The sequence below is a fragment of the Brienomyrus brachyistius genome, chromosome 13, assembly GCF_023856365.1.
Source record: "Brienomyrus brachyistius isolate T26 chromosome 13, BBRACH_0.4, whole genome shotgun sequence".
NCBI lineage: Eukaryota > Metazoa > Chordata > Actinopteri > Osteoglossiformes > Mormyridae > Brienomyrus > Brienomyrus brachyistius.
Window position 1 is genome coordinate 8,333,713 of NC_064545.1, and position 21,727 is coordinate 8,355,439.

Consider the following 21,727-nt stretch of genomic DNA (forward strand, 5'->3'; position numbering starts at 1 on the left):
AGCCCACGTAACACCAGGCAGCGGCAGACAGGCCATTTCCGGAGGGCGGCACTGGATCGCATGTCGGCCTGAAAGGTCGCCAACCGGGATGCTGAAGTGTTTCGTCGTGTGGTTACCGAGCCAGTGTGCTGTTCCACTGTAAACTCACCATCCTGACCAGACGGTTGCAATACCGAAATATGTCTGACTTAGCATAAAAACAACTACACATCAGTAACTGAGAAACTATGAGAAAAGTGACACATTCACGTTTAATGGCCATAACTTGGTGTATGATACAGAGCAGAGTTGTTGACATTAAAAACAAATGAAACACCACTGGTTCAAGGCACAGGGAGGAACTGAAGGCAGTGGCAGCTGTCAGTCAACAGTCACATGACACCACAAGTGGCCAGTCGTCAAGGCATCAGAGCATCGCCTCAAATCACAAACCCGTGGTTACTTGAGCATAGTTAAAATTTTCACAGATCCTTTTATGTCCCACATTTCCTTTCGCCATTCCGAACAGTAGAAAGTAAAACGGGATATGGAAAAACTCTAGGGATGGCTTTGTGTCACAATAAATGACTTGTACTGTAGACACGAGTCCCACCAAACCCCATCCGACGAGGTTAATTTTGCCTTGCTCACTGGCTGCCTGAAGCACTTTAGAAATGCATCCAATCATTGGAAAATAATCACACTGTTAGCAGCTCACCATGCTGGACAGAGAAGGAGACCATGCAGCCGGTCTCACTGCAGGACATACTGGGCACCACCCTATACTCACCTGAATGCCACCTAGGCACTTATGGCTGTCACTGCCATTTAATAGAGGCACTTATTTGAACAGCTTGGCAATTCAGACGCATATGGGGGTTGGGGCATGGGGCCAATTCCAGCAGGCGCAGGCCAACAAGCAAACTGCACTCTGGGTGTCACTGGGCCCCTCCTCCGGGTGGAGCTGTACCACCTATGGGAACATGTGCCCGAATGGGGGTCTAGCTGAAACAGCAGATGTTTTACCAGCTGGCCTAATATCTGTCAGAGTGAAATTAACCACTGTGAAGCACACTTTAATATGACTTTGGTGATGGGGGAGCGGAGGGGGGAGGTGTTTAAAAAACACAGGGTCACCGGAAGGGACGTGTGTCCACTCTCACTTGGGCTGGGCCTTGGCGGGGGACCCTAGCCCTGAAGGCACAATGGTGGAAGCTCCATCACACAGTGCAGAGGGTCTGGCAGCACAGGAGCTACACAGTCAAACGAGGTCTCGAACCATGTGACACTACAAGCGCGCCCCACCAGGTAAACTGACCGAACACAGGAAGAACCATCTGACCAATCACAGGGCACTCCATCAGTTAACCTGACCGATCACAGGGCAGTGTCATGGCTCCTTTAGACTCAGAGGACACAGGCTAAACCATCATTTTCAAAACGGCAACGGGGCTAAAAGCAGCCTTCTCTGCTGACTGAAGCCCATGTATGAAGCATCGGTCTCTTGCACATGCGCAGGGATATAGAACAGTAGACAAAAAACCGTGAATTATTAGTAAAGCTAAGTGACAAAAGGTAATCATTTATATATGTAAAAAAATAACAAAAAAATTTACACTGTACATTGAAGCAATTCAAATGTAAATATCAAAGAGGAGGAGGGGAGATGAAACACAAAGATCTGATCACTGGTGTAGCAGACAGGGCACATGGCGATCCAGGCAGACCACATCACCGCCACAGCAGCAGCCTAAAACTGATCTGACAGCAGTTCACAGAGCCGCTGCGATACAGTGTCCCTGCTTGTCCGTAGTGTGAGACGGTACATCTGTGAAGAGAGAGGGGGGTGGAGGGAGGGAGAGAGACGCATTTGGACTGGGCACAGCTCTGCACAGCACACACACACACACAAGCGCACGCTCTGGGCCACCTACCTGTGCCTGCGTGTTGGGCTCCAGCCTCAATAAGCAGCCCACCTGCGTTGTCTTCGTGTGGATCACTCCCGCGCCAACAAAGTTGGACGGGTTGGGATCCACTCGGTCCAATAAAGCAACGCCAAACCCAATGATCTGAAATCGCATCACAGATAGAGCATCTGAACCGCCCATCCAGTCCTGTATTCATGCCGTCCTTTTGAAGCACAGAAGTACTACAGACCTAAGAGTAACAGCTCCCAGCACACGACAGACTCACCCTGTTTGAGAACACAATGGGCTCGGGCCTCTCACATTAACCTGCTGCCCTACCTTGGCTTTGGTGACCTCAGTGTCCATGGAATGCTTGGCTTTGAAGATCTTCTGTACCTCCTGCTGAGGACTAAAACAAAAAATAAATAAAAATGACCAGAATTTAGAGTTATCCCATTCTCCATGACTGCTCGCACTACAGGCCGAAAAATATGGACCATGAGGAATAAGTGCAAATGAAGTTCTCCTGAAAGGTGGGCAGGCGTACTGGAACCTACTGATCTTGGGACTGGTGACCAACTGGCTGACTTACGCGCTAAGCTGCTTCCAGCGCTGGAAGAAGTCCTGTGATGTCATCTCCGTGGGCTGGAAGAACTTGTTGAGGGTGACGGGCAGCTTGACAGCAATGTTCTGCAAAGTGCCTCCATACCTGTAGAGGGGCACGGCAGGTGAATCACCCCATACCACTTTTGGAACAGACTGATTCATCTATGCAGAAAGTCAATCAACAAAGGACTCACAAGGCTCCTGGTCCATGAGGGAATATTGCCCCCTACTGGAAACACATCCAACTACCGCAGATCAGATTAACTTAAAAAGCTTAAATAGTCTTAAAAGTCAAATCAAAAGCAAATACTATACTTCCAGTAGATATTTCTTAAACAAAGCAGTGAACAGACCTGAACTGGGTGCTTAAGACCGGTGCCTCCACAAAGTCCGACACGCACTCGATGTTGAGGATCTGCTGCAGCTGGGCTCCTCCGTCCACGGTAGGGTCAGCGGGCTTGATGTGAATGTTGAGTTGTGGAAGAACATTAAGGAGGTTTCACACACACATGGCAACCCCAGCAAACAGCAGATCTGTACACCCCAGAAGAACAAAGCCTCCCCCAGGCAAACAAAAGGCCTTCGATTGCGGCTTGAAGGATATGAGTTTTGAGAGAGTCCTGGCAGATAACAGAGGATGAGAAATTGAGGAACTGTGTGGAGGTCTTGTTGCCATAGAAGATGTACATGCGACCTAAATGGAACACACAGGGTACACACATCACCCATCGCCAGTGCGCGCACATCGCCAGTGCGCGCACATCGCCAGTGCGCGCACATCGCCAGTGCGCGGACACTAGAGCTACTCAATTACAGCAAAAATCATAATCATGATCATTTTCGTAAATACTGAGATCACGAAGATTTAACACGATTACTCGTCGATTTTGAGAATATCATGCATTTACTGAACGTTTTTATTGTCTTAACACTGGATTTCTTTGAACTCTAATTCAACTACGAAACAAAAAGGGTCTGGAAAGGGCCTGGATTTATAATACAAGACAAAATGCGGCACTATTGCATAACCTTGAATATTTTGCTTTGATAAATCGTTGGATGGCAACATCATAATTAAAGATCATTCAATTAATTGCCCAGCCGTAACAGACACCACTGATCTGAGATCAGCCAGCCACATCCTGCTACTCACCCAGGTTCTGCCTGAACTCTGACTTCAGACCAATCTGTACCAGCTGATTCTCAAACAGGACGCCATTATTCTTGCACACGAACCTGTGGGAAGGTGGGGAGGGTGAGGAGGAAAGAGCCCGATGTGAAGGGACACAGCGACATCCTGTCATAGCACACATTAGGGGACCCTGCCTCCCAGCACGTCAGCGTCTTACACGCCTGCGCATAAACCATGTCCCTGGAGATGGAGCTGCCCAGAATGCAAGCTCATGAAGCTTCGCTCCAGCCCACCTTGAGAAGTTGTCATCAGCTACAGGTCCCATGGGGACCCCCGGGGCAGCGGGGGCGTGGTTTTCTGTGAAAACGTCCACCAGTAGGCCTCCGGCTGAGGAGGAGGGAGGGGCCGAGGAGAGGGCGGGGCTGCCGCCTAAGCCCAGCAGGTCAGTGGACGGCGAGGGCGTCGACTGCAGACACAGAGACACGAGGAGTGTGAAACTAAGAGGGGCCGTGAGCGCTTTGAGCTGCTCATGTTTCTGTTAGGGGGAGTGCGGCTCGGGCTGGCACAGTGGCAGGGGGTCGTCGCAGATTGCTTCCATTTCAAAAAGGTCCTGGTAAGATATTTACAATTGTCTAAAGAGAAAACATTCAGAAACACACAGCAGCAGCAGTACTCTGTGACCTCGTACTTGGCAGACCTGCCAGAAGGGGACCCTATAGTACACTGCATGCCACCACGTGCACCGTAATATATTCCTAGTGCTTTTTGTACCTAGTGAATTAAAGGATTCAGATTCAGAAATTCTGCAACATCCCCTTTCACTGTTATCCAGGTCCGTACAGGTGAGTGTGTTGCACCCATCAGCCTGTCTAGTGCATTCTGCATGCACACGTCTCACCTTCACTGAGTCACATCATGGGCCCAGATCATCAAGTCAAACTCCATGCAGATGCCAAAGTGTTTCTACTATAGCTAGTTCACCATAAAAACCCAAAGCACAGCCACGGTGGCAGCCTCCATTCACCTTCAGCTGCTACTGAATGGCTAAAGACATCCCTGTTGACTTTTGTTGTTGACAAGCACATGGTCATCCTGCTCTGCGAAGTCACCACTAACAAAACGACAGCATGTTCAAAATAGGTTAATGGCAGAGGATGAGATAGGCAGAAGGCCAATCAGAGTCAGGACCTGCAAGGGAGGGGCATAAGCCAAGCCAATCAGAGGCAGGACCTGCAGAGAGTGCAAGGTGGAGATGCGGGAGCCAAGCCAGTCAGAGGCAAGACCTGCAGAGGGTGCAAGGGGGAGAGGCAGGAGCCAAGCCAATCAAAGGCAGGATCTGTAGGGGGGGCGAGAGGGAATCGCCAGAACTAAGCCAATCAGAGGCAGGACCTGCAAGGTAGGGTCCGGTGGGGGCCCAGATGGTGGCAACGGCATGAGGGGGGCCGGCAAAAAGGAGAACGAGGATGACGACACAGGGCGTGGACGATTGAAGCGGGGTGGTTCAGGGGTCAGGAGGTCACCAGTGGAGACAAAAGAAGAGGTCTGGCCAACCGCACACAGAGGATGAGGAGGTGGAGGAGGAGGAAGAGCAGAAGCCAGAGATGAAGCAGACACAAGGGCCAAAAGAATAGTGACCACAGGACACCCATGACAAGCCTGCTAATCAGCCTGCAGGAACAACGACTGCACCTCATGTCTAGTAACGAAGGATGGGTCTGATGGAGCCGCACCGTGGGAACGGCAGGGAGGACGGCCACACCAGCCTGCGGCTTCGTGTGAAAGGAAGCTCCGTGCATTAAGGTGAGCTTCAGAACAGGGTTATTACCGTTAGTGAAAACAAAAGCTGTAAGAAAACATTTTTGTAAGCTGAAATAAAATAACATACGAAGATAAAATTAAAAACTACAACTCTAAAACAATATGGAAACACCATTTCCAAAATTGAAATAAAAACTTCAAACGCTGTCTGTCCTTTACCAGTTTTATTGTTTAGCTAGCTTTGTTTTTTTTTTTTTTGTTACTGTTACTAGTAGACTATTAATAATACTTGGAACATGTTTTCCCCATTTTGAGGACATTAGTGCTTAATGTGCATTTGGTATTCATTAAGGAAAACTACAAGAAGGGAATGACGGCAGCCCGCAGGAGCACCAGTGCGGCGAGGGGGGGGGCGAGGGGGGGGGCGAGAGGGGGGGGCGAGAGGGGGCGCCCTTTACCTTGGTGGTGGCATTGGTGCTGATGGGCTCCATGCCTCCATTCACGTTCTTATCCTTGCGACCTTCCTCGATGTCGGGCACCATTCCGGGCCCCTTTTTCCTCTTCAGCTTGGCCAGGATGGATGACTCCCGCTCAGGGAAAGGGGGCATCTCCTCCAGCACTGTGGCCTGGATAATTCGGGGGGGAGAGATTTAGCATTAATTCTAGCACGAGGTTCTGCTACACCAACAGCTGGAGGCCTGAAATGGAGAGATGTGGGACTCTGCAGCTAGTTAACTAAAGTAACGCTATTAATCTGCACATATTCGAATGGAACAAGTTCATGCTGCATCCCACTGCTGTTCAAACCAAATGATTATAAGTACCTCCTGGTAGAATGCTTCTGCTACACTAGAATGCCATATCTCCCTGACCCCGCCCCACGCCCCGCCCCCTGGGGTACCAGGATGTCGGTGCTGGCAATGCAGCTGAGCCGCAGGTACTCCACGGCGCGCTGCTGCAGCTCCACATCAGCGTTGCGCAGCTGGCTGTCGGAGCGCAGCACCTCCTGGATGGTGCCCTTCACCTCGGGGAACAGGTTGATGAACTTGATGTAGGTGGAGAGCAGAAGGGCACGACTGGGCACTGAGCACAGGTGGAACTTGGAGTGCAGCAGGTTGAACTGAACCAGCGGACTGCGTGGGGACAAAGGTGAGATGTAAATTCTATGGGTGGTCTAGAGACCAAAGACATCCTTGACATCTTACTCTGTGACAGAGCATTTTAGAGCAAGATACTACAACTCAGGGTACATTCCACTGCACCAAGTACCACACTGTCCATTTTCCATTGAGTTCCAGTACCCAAAAGTGCCAAACCAGCTGGGTACTTTTTTGGAAGTTTGGTACTTTGGGGTGGGACTTGAAACGCTTTCTTGCTTATACAAACCACCTGCCACTGAAACACAATACAAACTCCACCCTGAAAACAGTTGTGAACAACCATAAATGAAGTACTAAAATAGTAATAAAAATTAAGTATTTTGTAAACTATACTAGGACAGCACGGTATTGGAAATTTTTTAAATATCACAATGTGATTTTGTTGAAATAAATATAATGTAATTTCTCACAAACCCGTCGAGGAATGATTTAAACAGCAAGGATGAAAATGAGTGGATTTTTAAACGTGTACTATGTAATCTTGAAAGGAATATCAATAAAATTGCAAAACCTGGTAAGTTGTTTTTTCTATGACTGTAAAAATGTTGTAGCGAAGCTTAAACTCCCTGTACTATAATACCCGTAATATGTCGAAGGTAAGAAGCTGCCTCTATCTAATGCAGTTGACTAAGAATTGCATGTACATAACATGTAATGTAGGCAGGGCTGTAGCCAGGATTTTTAAAATACCAAGGTGAAGTGTTAGCCCTTCCTACATGTGCCCTGCAGTTATTGGAGTTGTAGAATAAATACTGAAGACTTGACCTCAATAGTAGGTACTAGCATGGATGTTGGTATTAATATCACTCAGCCATGTATTATACAGTACTATAGACATTTTTTTGGAATTTGGTACAAAATACAGGCCTTGTGTTGTGACGTTATTTGGCGAAGGTACCAGCCTCTATGCCAGAGGAAAACAAACAACTTGCAGTACCATACTTTTGGTACCTTGTTGAAGTACCAAAAGTACGGCACCTGGCGCATTTGAAAAGCACCCTTAGTCCCGAGGGCCCGGATATTCCTCCATCTTCTTCATAACTAGACTGATTTGGCCAGTGACCATCACAAAGCAGTTGCCCTGTTTATTTAATCCTACATAAGTACAAGTTACTGAAACATCTAAGTTACTGAAACACAGGAGGGCAAGAAGACAGAGACAAAGGAGGTGGTAGAGAGTGGTCACCTTGAGCGCGGGTCCCCGGCGATCAGGTTCCCGAACTCTCCCAGGATATAGCCCCCGACCTTCACCAGGTTCTCATGGCAGGCTGGGGCCTGCAGGGCCTGTGGGGGCAGAAGGGACGATGTGAGCGGAATTGGGCGCGAGGGAGACGCCAAGCTAGAGGCAAACGGTTGAGGGGTGTGCGGGGTGAGGGTGCGGCACATGCCACAGGCCAAGAAAACCTACAAAAATCAGCAGGTGATTTTTGGGGTGACCATGGTACCTGGTGGAGACAGGCCGAGCTGAAACAGGCTCATTTCCGTGACCCGGCAATATGTGCACAAAGGGTCAGAGGCAGGGGCGGAGCTAAGGGCAGGTTAGGTGGGGCCAATGTCCCTGGGCCCTCCCCTGGATCATAGAGGGCCCTTCCCCTAGCCATAAGAGGCCCCTCCCATATACTAAATACACACAAAGCTATATTGATATAATTTCTCCCAGCTAGAATATATTACTTACAAATTAATTGTGACTTGCATACATTCTTATTATGCTGGGTGTACGGTGTAATTTGTATTTTTTATTTAAATCTGTAAAATCCCTACAATAAACTTAAAATATAATACATAGTAATGTTTTGAAGTCAAACTACGCCGTTCCTTTTGTATTTAATGGTTTTCCATTTGAGGAACTTGCAAAACACTGCAGTGCATGATGGGTAGGATCTAAAGGCTGCCTAACGTCCTCATCCGTCTGACGACATACATCAAGACTAGGAAGGTGTGTAATGTTCATTCCTGGTTGCGCTTGTTGGTCCAGAAAGTAATTCAACATCTTTAAAAGTAAAAGTGGGGCACAAAAGAGGAAGAATAAAAAAAAAAAGTTCTATTCTAATAGGCTGTTTTATGCTGCAGGCCTTCTGTTTGTTTGCATGTTCGCCAGGTAGGCTACCTTCATTAAACTGCGTTTTGTTAGACTGCATATTTCAGGATGTTTTATTGTAGTCTTTGCAAATATGTATATAGTTTAGCTTAACCCAGCCTCTCAAAGGAGAAAGCCAGCTCAACTAGGTGCCGGCCCCAAGCCCGGATTAATGGGGAGGGTTGGCATCAAGAAAAAATGTGGGAAATATGTGGTTGTATAAATAAATGCGTTAAAGTAGGTTAATGATTCTGTGCTGTCTAAATTGTATAAAAAGTTGACATTTGAATGAGCTATACCCGGATGCATGCACGCATTATGAGAATGAGAGACGGTGTGTGCACACTAACCTATACCCTGTTCACTTAGACAATACACTGTCATTTTTGCAACAGAAATGGATGAGATGGGCAGGCAGCTGGAGGTGGAATTTTTGTCCCTGGTAAAACTCTGACGGTCTCCACACTGGTAACAACGTTGTTTTCTAAGCATAGCCACACAAATCTCCTCCTGTCTGAAAAGGCGTAGAAAACGCAATTTAGCCACTAAAGCTTTACAGTTTTTGTGAGGGACAGTCGAATTCTCTCGTTAAGTTTTTTTGTGTTCTTGCACCAACACTTTAAAACTTGTTTCAGCGCCGCCACATATATGTGTGTGTGTGTGTGTGTGTGTGTGTGTGTGTGTGTGTGTGCGGGGGGGCCCAATCAGTGTTTTGCCCTGGAGCCTTGTGTGCAGATGTTCCACCACTGGTCAGAGGTCACACTGAGGTCACACTGAGGTCATGCTACATCCAGCCATCGCCATCCCAGGGTTTAAATATTGCTGATGGAAGCCAACATGTTCCAAGCAAAAACAAAATGCAGATAATGCTGCTGCTGGCCCTGCAGCATCAGTCTGACCAGCAGCTTCCTTCCTGCAGCCCAGAATGAGGAAGTGAGCTATCAGTATGTCTAAATTCAAGGTGAGGGATAGATGGAAGGATGCGGGGGTGGGGGGAATCCGGAGAGAGACATCTGCCGGCAGTGGACAGGGCAACAACATACGGGTGGTTGCAGACTCATTGGACACTGCAGAGTAGAAGTGTAACGATTCTCCGAATCCACACTCCAGTTCAGACCTCAGTTTTTTCTGAGGTTCTGGGTTTTTCTGGGTTCTGGGTTTCCCCCCCCCCCCCCATCACCAACAATTTGGAAAACTAAAGTGGATTATTATCCATCTTGAGCTAATGAAGCTAATCAACTCTTACCACAGGCATGATCACTTGACCATGATTGGACCAAAATAGTCACATGACACACACAGCTGGAAGACAATAAAACAGCTGAAATTTCTCCCAGAACCAAAAATATATGATCATGAACATAACAGTCTTGTTACACCCTAATGAGTCCCACCCGCATGCGTTTGACATAACTGACCGGCAGACCTACAGAGATAGCATCTCCTCCCCTCTCTCACAGACAAGCACACAAAAGAAAGGCAGGAGAATCTCCTGCTTCCTGCTAGGAAGACCACCTGATACCACCATGCGCCCGTCCTCCCAGAGTCTCGACTGAAAAGGGGCAGCCCTGAGCAGAGGGGACAAGGCCTAAGATCAGATTGTGAAGATTCTTTATTTTACCATTGATCTCTAACCTCTAGCCAGGCTCCCACTCTTGACGAGCCTAAGATGCTGGAAACATACTTAACATTTCCGCAGAGAGAGAGAAATCGTACAGAGATCTCATCGTACTCTCTGCGTGTATCTAAAGCCGACGAGGAGAGGAAGGACTCCTATGTGTACGGATTAGCATCAGGACTACTGTACCCCAAAGCACTGCTGCATCTTCTGAAGGAATCGGACTGCCATCACAAAGGGGTTAAAAGCTCAGCCGGGTTAGACAGGACTAACAGCGTGTTAGAGCGGCATCAGAGCCAGTCAGCGCCTAAGGTCAGCAAAAACCCAAGAGGTCAGCAGCAGGGCCCTCACCTCGAAGACGGTCTTGGCCGCATAGCCCTGCACGTCGTCGCGGTTGATGACGATTTGGATGACGCGGTACCACACCTCCTCGCTGACATAGTCCCCAGCGATGCGGATCAGGTTCAGGATGGTGTCTACATACCACGTGTAGTCCACTGCATACTTCTCGGCCAAGATGGCCACCTTCAGGACCTGGAAGTGCCACACCACCAACGGTGAACCTACCAGTGATATCGGCGCAGACTGCAAACCGTGTGGATGGAGTAGTAGTTCAAAAGGCACAAAAAAATCCATCTGAGTAATAATCACGTCTTGATCTCTTCATCATCGCCAAAGCACAAAGTATAAAGTGAAATTGCAAATAGGGTCTGTTTCCATTAATGGATGTCATGTGAATAACAGTCTCCATTTATCCAGCGAGATTAACATCCATGTCTTGTGCTTCAATGTGCTGGCTTTCTGCGAGTTATTAGCTCTAAAGGAAGTTTAGCAAATTACTTTTTTCAACTTGACTTTTCAGGATATTTCCCATTTCCATTCACAGTATTTCAGTTCGCATGTTCAAAATGCACAAAATGTAGGACAATGGGAACACCATTGCCAAAGGTGCGTGCTGACTGACGGAGATGGGCTTACTATCTCCTCCCGGATGGAGTAATCCGCAGTCTCCAGGTAGTTTAGCATCTCTGCCACGATCTGCTGCACGTTGCTGCGGTCGCACATGGCGTAGAGGAGGTCCACTGCTCTCTGTCTGACACTGACGTCCCTCTCCGTCTGCCCACAGAGAGACGCACAATTCGATTCTAACACGAACACACAGATGAGTTTGCTGTTCCAGGGGGCGGACTCAAAATGTCACTTTGGCCATCTCCCTCAGATGTTTCAAAAACTAAATAAACAGGGTCAGAAGATCATAGCCAGCTAGCTGATTAGCAGAACATGCTGCTTCAGCATTTCCAAATTACCCACCCATACTCCATTACTATTTATTCAATGCAAGGTCATGGCCAGCCTGGAGTCTCTTCCAGAAATATAAAAACAAATACAGTAATTGTCTCAGATTCAAAAACTGATTAAACTACACAGTCTGAGTATATTGTAAATCATCTACCCACAATGCCACAATTCAGCCAGACTAGGTGAGTGGTAGGCGCCATGGAGGAATCTTCCAGTACCTTCAGGGCGTTGATGACAGTCTCGATGTGCGTCTTCACGGCCTCGTGGGAGAACTCGGAGCTGGCCAGTGTGCACATGCTCTCCAGGGCCAGGTAGCGCAGGTTGGTCTCCCGGTGCTGCAGGAACTGGCCCAGCTGGTTACACGCTCGCACTAGCAGAGTGGGCTCACTAGGGGGCAGTGCAGATATTCACCATTACAGCCAATGTATTATAGAGACTTGGGAAAAAGTTAGCCAATGGGGTCATTTTCATTTTCAATCATTAAAAGAAGATGACCACATTTTTGCCGAAAAGTATTTCATAGAAGAAATAAGAAATATATAGTAAAATCTAACACGTCTCTAATAACTCCCAAAGGACATGAAAAATGCTAAAAATGGCCCCTGCAGACATGGAGAAGCTCAAACTCCCGGCAGAAGACCTCTGCACAGAATGCTAATACAGGATAAACACTGCTCCTAATCCAGCTGATCCCAGTTCAGATAATTTAGTTCCTCAAGTATAAAAGATGACCATGAGTCCACTGAGGACACTCCCATGTACCCCTGTCCCCAGAGCTGCAAGAGGCCCGATTGTTTTCCCAGTGCTCCCACACCTGTCGTGGTGGATGATCAGGCTGATGGCCTCAAACAGCACGGCGTTCTTGGCATTGGAGTGTTGCACCTTCTTGGACTTGGGCGGCTCCTGGGCCTTGTTCAGTATGGTTTCCAGGCACTCACTCAGCCTCCCCCGGATAGCCGCGTCCTCTGTTGGTCCAAGATGGAACGGCCATCGTGACCAAAAGCCTCACAACTCACAGGTGGAGTGGGGACACTGTGAAGGCGGCAGCCTTACCTGGGGGTGGGTAGCACTGCAGAAGGCGCAGAAGCTTCACGGACAGCCATGGCGCCGGGACAAAATAGTAGGTGTAATCTTGCAGGTCTGTGGAAGCTGACGTCACGATCTGAAAGACAAGAGCCGGCACACTTCAGAACTTCAGAGGGCAAGCCATCAGCATGGAGATGCAGAGAGAATCCGGCTCAGAACCTACCCTGCTGAGCCTTGCAACTGCCAGAGACACAGAGGTCTTGAACTCCTCGGGGTTCTTCTGGGCGAGCGTGGTGATGAGGCTAGTGGCTGCAGTCACCACTCCCTGGAAGCAAAGGGAGGCAGCGAATCTAGCCAGGATCGCAGTGGATGCGAAACATTCACACGAAATGACAGCAACATCAAAGGAGCACAAATCCACCCGCTAGAATTCCGAGATCCTCTAAGATCCCCACGGACGCCTCCTTCTCGCCCCATTCAGAACCGGGACAGTCTGCCACAACTCTGCAGAATTGCTGACCAACAGTCTGGTTATTCAGCATCCCCGCTCACAGACAAAGCCTGCATTTGTGCTTCCGTGTCTGTGCGTGTGAGAACTGCAAAGGCGAGCCGGCGGCAGACGGCCGGTGCTCGTAACTTCCGACCCAGATCTCTGAAAGCTCAGCACAGAAGTATTCATAATAACTAAACACTGCCAGACACCTTTTGGATAGACATCTACAAGTGGAAACCTGTCCGTCTCTGCTTACGGGATGTTACATAATCCTCGCACAGAGATCTGCCAGCGTTCACAGGAAGGGCTTGGCTTGAGTCACAGGCAGCATTGAGTCTTGCTCTCCTCTGCGCAAGCTGAAACCCCTCGTTCCCCTGGGTGCATCCCTGCCCAGTGCCTCCCCCTTGGCAGCAAGCCCTTACCAGGTGCTGGTCGTTCAGCAAGTGCACCACACGGGAGGTCCACTCGCCCATAGGCACCAGGTCCGGTGAGGTTCGGTTGAGGCGCAACAGGCAGAGGGCTGCACTCTGCTTCACGCTGTCCATGGTGTCTCTGTAAGACACGAGCAAATAGGTTCGGCCATTACAAACGCCACCAGGCCTGCCAGCTCACAGGTGCAATGGAAACAGCACAGTAACCCAACCCGTGGACACCCAGGCTACTTACCCTGCCACCAGGATGCGCGGGATGTCGGCGGCAAAGGCCTCTGCCATCTCCCGGCTGCCCACGTTGGCAATGCAGTGCAGCGCCAGGTTCATGAAAGTGGGATTACGGCTCGACAGGTCGTTCTTGATGGCGTTGTTGATGAGCCGGATGAGGTCGCTGTTGGAGTTCACCAACACCGAGATGAACAGGTAGCCCTAATGAAAGGGGACCAGAGCAGCATTGGGACTGTGATGACAGGCCGATGGAAAAGGAGGACTTAAATGAAACCTTCAGGTGAGCTGCAGAAGGAACAGCTGACATTACAGCTAATAATATATACTGGAGAGGGGATTTAAGAGACAAGCAGCTGCAGGGATACGATTATCCATCCAAGCCTCACCCAAACTAACCCGCAGTAGCTATGAAACGCAGAAATAACTTCAGTTAAACAAATGTGACAGACATGTGCTCAGAGATTTGCATTGCAGCCAGCTCCTTCTACTCACAATCTGCTTCTCCGTGTACTTATTGGAGCTGAGCAGATTGACGGCCTCCATGTGGCCAAAGTCGATGTCATGGCCCAAGAGGAAGATGAAGAGCAGCTTGCACACATATTTCTTCTTGCTGTAGCCATCCAGCGCCTTGTCTCCTGAAGATCAGAAGAATGTGGAGTCAGGGGCACAGGGGGACATGGGTAAACAGCTTACAGGGATATGGCAGCAAATGTCAGGTTATTTAATAGGGAAACAACATTAAATCTAAACCAACAATCTACTTGGCGCTGAGTGAATTCCACTGCAGGCTGACACCTCGGTGGCCATGGATTGTGGGAAGGAAGAACAGGAAGAACAGGACTATTCATCTGCCCTGAAGCAGGAGGCTTAAGTCAACAGCTCCCTCCCTGTGTCAAAGAACGAACCGGCATTAGATGCGTGGGTGAGTCAGCAGACGTTAGCATGGTTTTGTATTTTGGGCACCATTGTGCTTTTAAAGACAATTGCAATGTGTCCACAGGGGAGCCCAATTTACCACGTTTCACAGACAGCTAGCGGGATTTAATTAACACAATCATCAGGATGTAGCAAATGGAAACACCAAGCAAGTGAGGGAAGTGAAAGGAAAAGGACTTCAGGGGCTCAGTACTGCGGTAACAGGGCCATGCTGACACACACAATGACATCAGGTCTATAGCCTATGTTGTGCCATCCTCTGCCCTTGGCATTATTCAAGCCTGTCTACATCTTGAGCTGTGATTCACAAATAATTATCATTCTAATTTCCGAGCAATTTGAAAGATTGAATTAATTTTGAATGATTCAGGAAGCTGAGTCAAGCAAGCAATCATACAAATGAGAGTAAATGTACGACCAGTAAGCATGTACCACACTGCAGTTTCTGTATATCAGTGTTTCTCAAACCAGTCCCCAGGAACTCCCAGATTGCCCAAGTTTTTGTGCCCTCCCAACTCCAAGGGAACTGGGAGAGAGCAAAAATGTGGACTATCTGCGGTAAATGACGAGTATCAGCACATTTAACAGAGTCACAGTACAAACCCTGCGGGCCCCCTAGCCAGCCAGATGTTCACCCCAATAACAGAGCAGGCTCAGTGAGAATCAGACGGCAGTGTGATTCTCAGCCTTCTGATGTGAGGTGCCGCAGCTGAGCTAAGCAGGAGCAGATGGGGTGGCTCCTCCGTAGCATTCCACATGGAGCCTCCTGCTGCCCGGAACATTTCAGCAGCACGGCTATCCTGACTGCAGGCCCTGTGCTCAGCTTCCTAGACTGCCCCAAAGATATGCAGAGAGGATGTCTACGCCCAGAACCCACAATGCTCTGCTGCTTATAGGAAGCTACAGGCTAACTGCCCACACCTCCTCCACTTGCATAATGAACTGATGTGCTGGCCTGCCCTTGGGCTGGGCAATAGGACCTTAAATCAATATCAATTAACATTTTAAAATAATTCAACAAAACACACACAGACGAATGTCGTTCCAGCTTGACATCGGCCCACCAAACTACGGCTGATCCTAACATGACCCAAGGGTCTCCATTCACACCAGAGCTGTAGTGATCAGCAGCCAGTGGTTTTTACGCTGCTCAAATTGTAAATGCGAGTTGGCCCCCAAAGCCACATGATGGTCACAGTCACTATTCAAATATTAAATAAACACATTCCTTATTTAGGAAAGCAGCATATTCTGCTAAACGCTTAGTTAGCTACCATCTTCTGACTCTACTCACCAGCTATTTATTGAGTTTTTGAAACATTTGGAAGGGGTGCATTTTTTGTGAACCCCAATAACAGCTCACCCCCGCATCAGCAGCCACTTCAAGGGCTGCTTCCATGACATAAACATGTCTCTAGTTATTTTGATTTGAGATTAGTCTGTGGAAGCAGCTACGCCAGCCATTTGTCTGTGTAGGCTCTCAGTCGTGTGGGACATGATAATCTTAAGGGCTTGAATCAAAGGCAACCGGACTTCGATTCAAGATTACGCCGGCCATCCAAACTCACCAACTAATGATGTGCCCTGGGAGCTTGACAGCATCCCTGCCAAAGAGGGGGAATCCTCCTGGTTAACTCATTAGGGGCTCACCATACCCCTAAGACTACCACTCATTCACCAGAGATGCAAAGAGAAAAACAAACTAAAAACAAACCATATGAGTCAGAGCCCCCCTTAAACACAAAGTGAACCTTCCACTTCTCTGTCAAGCAATGAAACACCCTACAGCCCTACACACATGCACAGCAAACCTGAGGGTGCACCCTCACTTACCTCCCACTTAGTCACTCCCGTTCCAAACCACCCCCAGTCTCATGGGAGAGATTATGAGTAGTAATAAAATGCGGCTTACAGTTCAAATGGTAATATTACAAGCCATATATTGCATTTCTATTTGTGTGTGAGAGAGATGGGCACGGGAGGGGAAAAGAGCAACTGACTCCTGTTTTGTGGTTCAATTCATCACTAGTCTAGCATCTTCCCAAGACACTCGAGGAGCAGTGTTTCTAACCCCGGCAGGCTGAGCAGTATATTTCTGCATGTGACCGCAACTGCTACATGCCTCTTTAGATGTTTAGCCATGGTAGAAACTCCTTCCATCTCATGAGGTTGAATACAAACTGAACCCTTTACCCGAGTTTGGAATGGGACGTTATTTTTATAGCTTTGTGGTTCCAATCAAAGGCTGAATGTGCAAATACATCAAATCACTAGAAATTTTTGGATTGGCTGCCCCAGAATGCTTAGGGTCTAAAAGCTGGGACGTGGTAATCTAAACATGGTAACCCAAATTCACATAGAAAAGAACGTCAAAGATGCATAACAGCTTCAATAACATATTCAGTTATCCAAATGGGACTTCAGTAAACATTACTGGGAGGAGAGGATTAGAAACTACATACCTAAGAATTAGGCATGAACCAAAAGTCCTATGAATCAGAATTGGTTGTAAAAATGTAGGAAACTCAGAGGCAAGCTGAACTTTCTTTTACATTTGCCTTTCTCATACGTGCAGAAAGCTATCCACTGGGAGAAGCCAGCAAGGCCCGAATCTCTGCGACGCTGAGATACCAGGGCGGATTCTGAGTACAATAAACAGCGGCACAGAGCCGGGAACACACGCTGAGTTCCGGTGACATGCGCCTTGTGCGCTTCCCTTCATTTCTGTTCTAGTGTGTGTGCGCGCTCCTCAGGAAGCTGCTCAGGAATGTAGGGAAAGCAAACTCTCTGCTGACTATTTCCTGCCAGAACTGTCGACTCAACATCTTCACTCTGCTTTTTGCCGCCACTTCCTCCCTGCTTCCCCTGGGTAATCTCCAGTCAACACTAGCCCCAAAACAGCTCCAGCACGCCAAGGAAAACTGTAAACCTGGACAATCGTGTATGGCCCTTTGGGGGCTCCAATTTAGAGTGAGACGCTGGAGGAACTCCTGCCGCACCTATCTTTTAGACTCGTCTGCGTGCTGGTGGAGATTAACATTTACATTTACAGGATTTGGCAGACGCCCTTAGCCAGAGCGACTTACATAAGTGCTTTGAGACTCTGCAATGAATTTCCGATGCTAGCTCAGATTAAGAATGGTGTGTGTGCGCGAGCATCCCACCATGGCTCTGCTTACCTTTAAACTTTGAGCGAATGTTCGCCAATTCTTTGTTTATCCTCTTAATTTCTGCCTCTTTGCTTTTACCTGAAGGAATAGAAGAAAATCAGGCATAAGTGTCATGGCAGATAGTGAGGGTGCCAGACAACCCAGAAACAACTTTTGGGGGGAGGGAGGGAAATCGAGAGAGAGACTTCCATCCTCTGTATTTTATCAGATGATGAACGATAAGATTAGCGTTACATATCCCAGGGGGAAATTCTTTTGCATGCAGCAGCAAGGTAGGTAAAGTGCAGACAAACAGTATATACAAGATATAGTTGTCTTTCACATAATGATGAGAGATGACCAATTCATTCACAGACAAGATATTTTTGGTTCAGCTTACTAAGCATAAACCATTGCATGCATGTTTTGACCACAGTAACAAAGATCTGTAAATGTGGTCCCTTCCTAGACACGGAGACCACTAGATCAAGAAGACTTGACTAAATGTGTCTGAACATGCCAACAGTCAATCCCAATATGATGCTTTACAGGCAAGTTAAAAAGGAGTCTGACCTGAACAACAAGAAGCAGAATAAAATTATTCAACCCTCAAGGCTGCTGGAGTATAACTTTGCTCAGTAAGTGTTACTCAAGACAGGGCTTTATATAACGGGCATACGGGAGTAACCTGTCTGGATGCTGGCATTTTGGAACTATACAGATATTGTTCTTGCGCCCACAATTTGATAAGCAGATCAGTAGTACGTCTAAAATATTGAGAAGCATACTGTGATGCTGAAAAAGTTAATAATCTGAATGAATTTGGTGTATCCTTATGTTTAAAATTAATTTTCCATTTAACTCAAGGTACAGATGCACCTTGGTAAATGGCCAATACAACAATGGGGCTCAGACAGACAATTTCCCGCTACCCTCATGGCAATCACTTACTGGGGTACCTGTAATGGGCAAACTTCAGCGGCCTGGATTAAACACCATCAATCTGGATCAGGAGATGAATCAACCACTACGTAACACAACTATGAGTCTAGAACACCAAAATGCCTGCAATCCATTTTTCCCAAGGCTAATCAAATTTGTTTCATGTTACAGCACAGTGAAACTTTGCAATAAGTTTGAGAAAACAACAGAGAAAGCCTGGTCCTCTGTCACTGTAGACAGAGAGAGCTCTGAGCTGTTTTGACTCCTGCCCTGTGTGTTCTGGTTCTTGGCCCACGTTACAGTTATTTACTGATTCTGCAGACGCTTTTATCCAGATCAAAGTATATAACAGGTTTCCCACTGTTACATGCCAGGACATGTTGGATTTGAGGGTGATTTAGCATGAGAAAGAAAACATTTTCATTACCTTGATTTCAGAACACAACTAAAACCCTTTCTGGGTACAACAACAAAATAAAAAAAGAGAGAATCAGAATAGTCTTTCAAGTAAAGTATGTCAGCGTCCTTTCCTTAAGTGAAACTGGGTCATTCATCATGACTAAGATGGATCCACACCCAGTAAAATCACTGCCCATACAGCAGCCATGAGATACAAAGTTCCCAAAGCAAGTTAATCAGCTGCAGAAGTCAGAACAGCGATCCAGAGCTACCACCAGGCAATGCTCACTTGCCTGGGTGAAAACACCACTCCACCACACGAACAACTACATTATTGCAAATACAGAACCAGTAGAAATCAAAAACATCTGTGTAAAACAGCAAGTTGACAAATGGTTACCCACTGCTGGACTTAATCAGAATTTTAAAAAAGTTACATTAAAGAAAATTCAGGTCTTAAGGGGAGACAAAAGAAGAGCTACAATTAGACTTCCATCCAAGTAATGGCTGTTGTTATATTGGGTAATGCAATAAAGGGATCAGCACCGACACACAAAGTGACCCACAATGAGCACTGACCATCAAACGGATAACAACAACAACAATCTATTTTCTTCTGTTTCCAAAATCATATCCTCTAACAACTTAGCCCTTCCTGTTATCTCCATGTAAATTATGGAAAATAAGATCCGGCATCTCCCAGGAGCAAAGAATCACAACCGTTCTCCACAAATGACTAGTTCTTAACCAAACTGCTGCCACAATTACACTAAACTACATGGCACAACAAAAATAACCTGAGACCCCCCCCTGCCAAAAACAAAAAAAAAAAATCACACAAAATGAACACAAACACGTTTTCACAATAAGATGCAGCCAGAAGCAAATTTAGGTTCCCTCAATGAGCAGTGCATGCTTGTCACTGACAAACAACATTCATAAATTAAGCAGTTCAACTAAAAGTAAGTACACTGGACTGTTAGGCTGGGGAGAGAATGGTGGGGGGGTGTTTTAGAAGTAGTCTGCATGTATGGGACCCTTCGCTTGGGAATCGTGCAGGATGGAAACATTTCCTGATACCTCAGGAGTCCAAATAGGTACCGACTTACAGAGATTTGTGAGGTCTGTCAGTAAAACCATGGAATCACTGCATGACATCCACCCAAATGCAGCACTGCATTTAAGGCTAGACTCTAAACAGCCTTCAGAGAGGTGACAGATACAGTCAGTGGGACAAACAGACAAGCTGATAATGCAGGCTGACACTGATTTGGATGAAAACAGTCAATCCCAATAAGATGCTTTAAACAGAGTCTGACCTGGTTCAACACCAGCTGCGGTGTGTCTGAATGTGTCTGCAAAACTGCCAGTGGCAGATACTCTCTCATACATATACCATAATGTTACAGGCTTAATTATCTACTAACAAATGAGCGCAATACACACATAGGGTCCGATGCGCAGCTTTTATAAGTATATTGTTGTCATGTATGTAAATATGTCATGTATGTAAATAATATCTCCATGCATGCCAGCTACAGTTACGCTACTTAGTGTAATCCACTTGCAAAATGATAATTGATACCATTAACATTTACCCAAGTATTAAAAAGTGACTGCCGTCGCCATGACAGCTGCTGGCAGACCCTAAACATATGAACTCCCAAAAGCAAATATCCCAATCAGGACTAAAAAAAACTAATGTCCCACTTTTGTCCAGTGTACGTATGACTGGGATGCGGTTAAAGTGGCCGGGCGCCTCAGACCGCTAGCTGCCACATGCTAACGCGTCTCTCCCCCCCTGTAGGGGTTTCGGCCTCACCCTCAAAACAAGCCCGCGGCCCTCACAGCGTTTCTGCCCCCACCCGCATTTAATCACTGTTACAGCGGCCCATAACGGAACTACTAACTCTAGCCTTCGTCTCCGCGTCGTTGCTTGTCACGGCCGCTGTTGGCGGGGGACTGCAGACACGGGCCGGGTGGCGCCGGTAACAGCCTGCTACACCCCTCTACAGCCCCCGGCTGCCGTGTTTTTTCCTCAGCACATTGGGAGGAGCCCCGGCCCGAAGGCCTGCTCCACTTAACTGGACGCCTCTCTTGACCCACCCCCTTTCGAAAATAAAATAAACTTCGTAAAAGCTGGCGTCAGCAAAAGCGGCGCGTACTTACAGTTCCTAATATCGGAGATAAAGACGGCCAGGCCGCGCATTCCGTCTCCCTTCGACACCGCCGGCATCTTGTTGCTGCCGCTAAAGTCCGAGCGCGTCCCCGAAATCCCACGGCAGAGTGTACCCGCGCCAGGCGGGGGGGGCGGGGACACTTGCGCGGCCGCGCGAAGTGCGCGTCAGCAGCAAGGAAGCGGGGCAAATTCCACTGCGTCTGGGTGCGCGCCCGCGGAGGTCCGACGGAAAGGCAGCGCCGTCTAATGGGTGGTACGTAGCCAATCATACCAAACCTGTTCTCACGATCATATGCGAATTATTTGTGGGTGGTCTTGTGTGAGGTCTGAGCTTTAGAATGTAATTATTATTGTTCATTGACATGTTGTCTAAACTGACTTAAACCTTTCTTGTGGATCAGATAA

General features: G+C 47.6%; 1 protein-coding gene across 4 annotated transcripts; it reads right to left on the reverse strand.

Moving 5' to 3' along the window:
- Positions 1-233: 233 nt before the first annotated feature.
- LOC125706131 (AP-2 complex subunit alpha-2) lies at positions 234-21,500 on the reverse strand. 4 transcript variants are annotated; one of them, XM_048972678.1, is made up of 24 exons: positions 21,313-21,500; positions 17,833-17,901; positions 16,222-16,257; positions 14,210-14,352; positions 13,725-13,918; positions 13,481-13,610; positions 12,789-12,890; positions 12,593-12,701; positions 12,354-12,504; positions 11,758-11,926; positions 11,219-11,356; positions 10,592-10,774; positions 7,729-7,826; positions 6,284-6,515; positions 5,841-6,008; positions 5,014-5,166; positions 3,918-4,090; positions 3,646-3,728; positions 3,096-3,186; positions 2,846-2,968; positions 2,479-2,595; positions 2,226-2,295; positions 1,914-2,048; positions 234-1,807 (listed from the first exon to the last, which is right to left on the reverse strand). In XM_048972678.1, the coding sequence occupies exons 1-24, from the start codon at positions 21,377-21,379 to the stop codon at positions 1,730-1,732; spliced, it is 3,012 nt and encodes a 1,003-aa protein (XP_048828635.1). In that variant the 5' UTR covers positions 21,380-21,500; the 3' UTR covers positions 234-1,729. The 4 variants fall into 4 exon arrangements, with proteins under 4 accessions (XP_048828635.1, XP_048828636.1, XP_048828637.1 ...); XM_048972679.1 differs by lacking the exon at positions 16,222-16,257 and having other exon boundaries at positions 21,313-21,498; XM_048972680.1 differs by lacking the exon at positions 5,014-5,166 and having other exon boundaries at positions 21,313-21,497.
- Positions 21,501-21,727: the final 227 nt, after the last annotated feature.

Excerpts from the sequence above, each read along its gene's own strand:
- LOC125706131 (XM_048972678.1), bottom strand. The coding sequence starts at position 21,379 with ATGCCGGCGGTGTCGAAGGGAGACGGAATGCGCGGCCTGGCCGTCTTT. Across the intron at positions 11,927-12,353 it reads CTGATCATCCACCACGACAG|TGAGCCCACTCTGCTAGTGC; the intron begins GTGTGGGAGCAC and ends ACTGCCCCCTAG. Across the intron at positions 10,775-11,218 it reads ACTCCATCCGGGAGGAGATA|GTCCTGAAGGTGGCCATCTT; the intron begins GTAAGCCCATCT and ends TGGCACTTCCAG.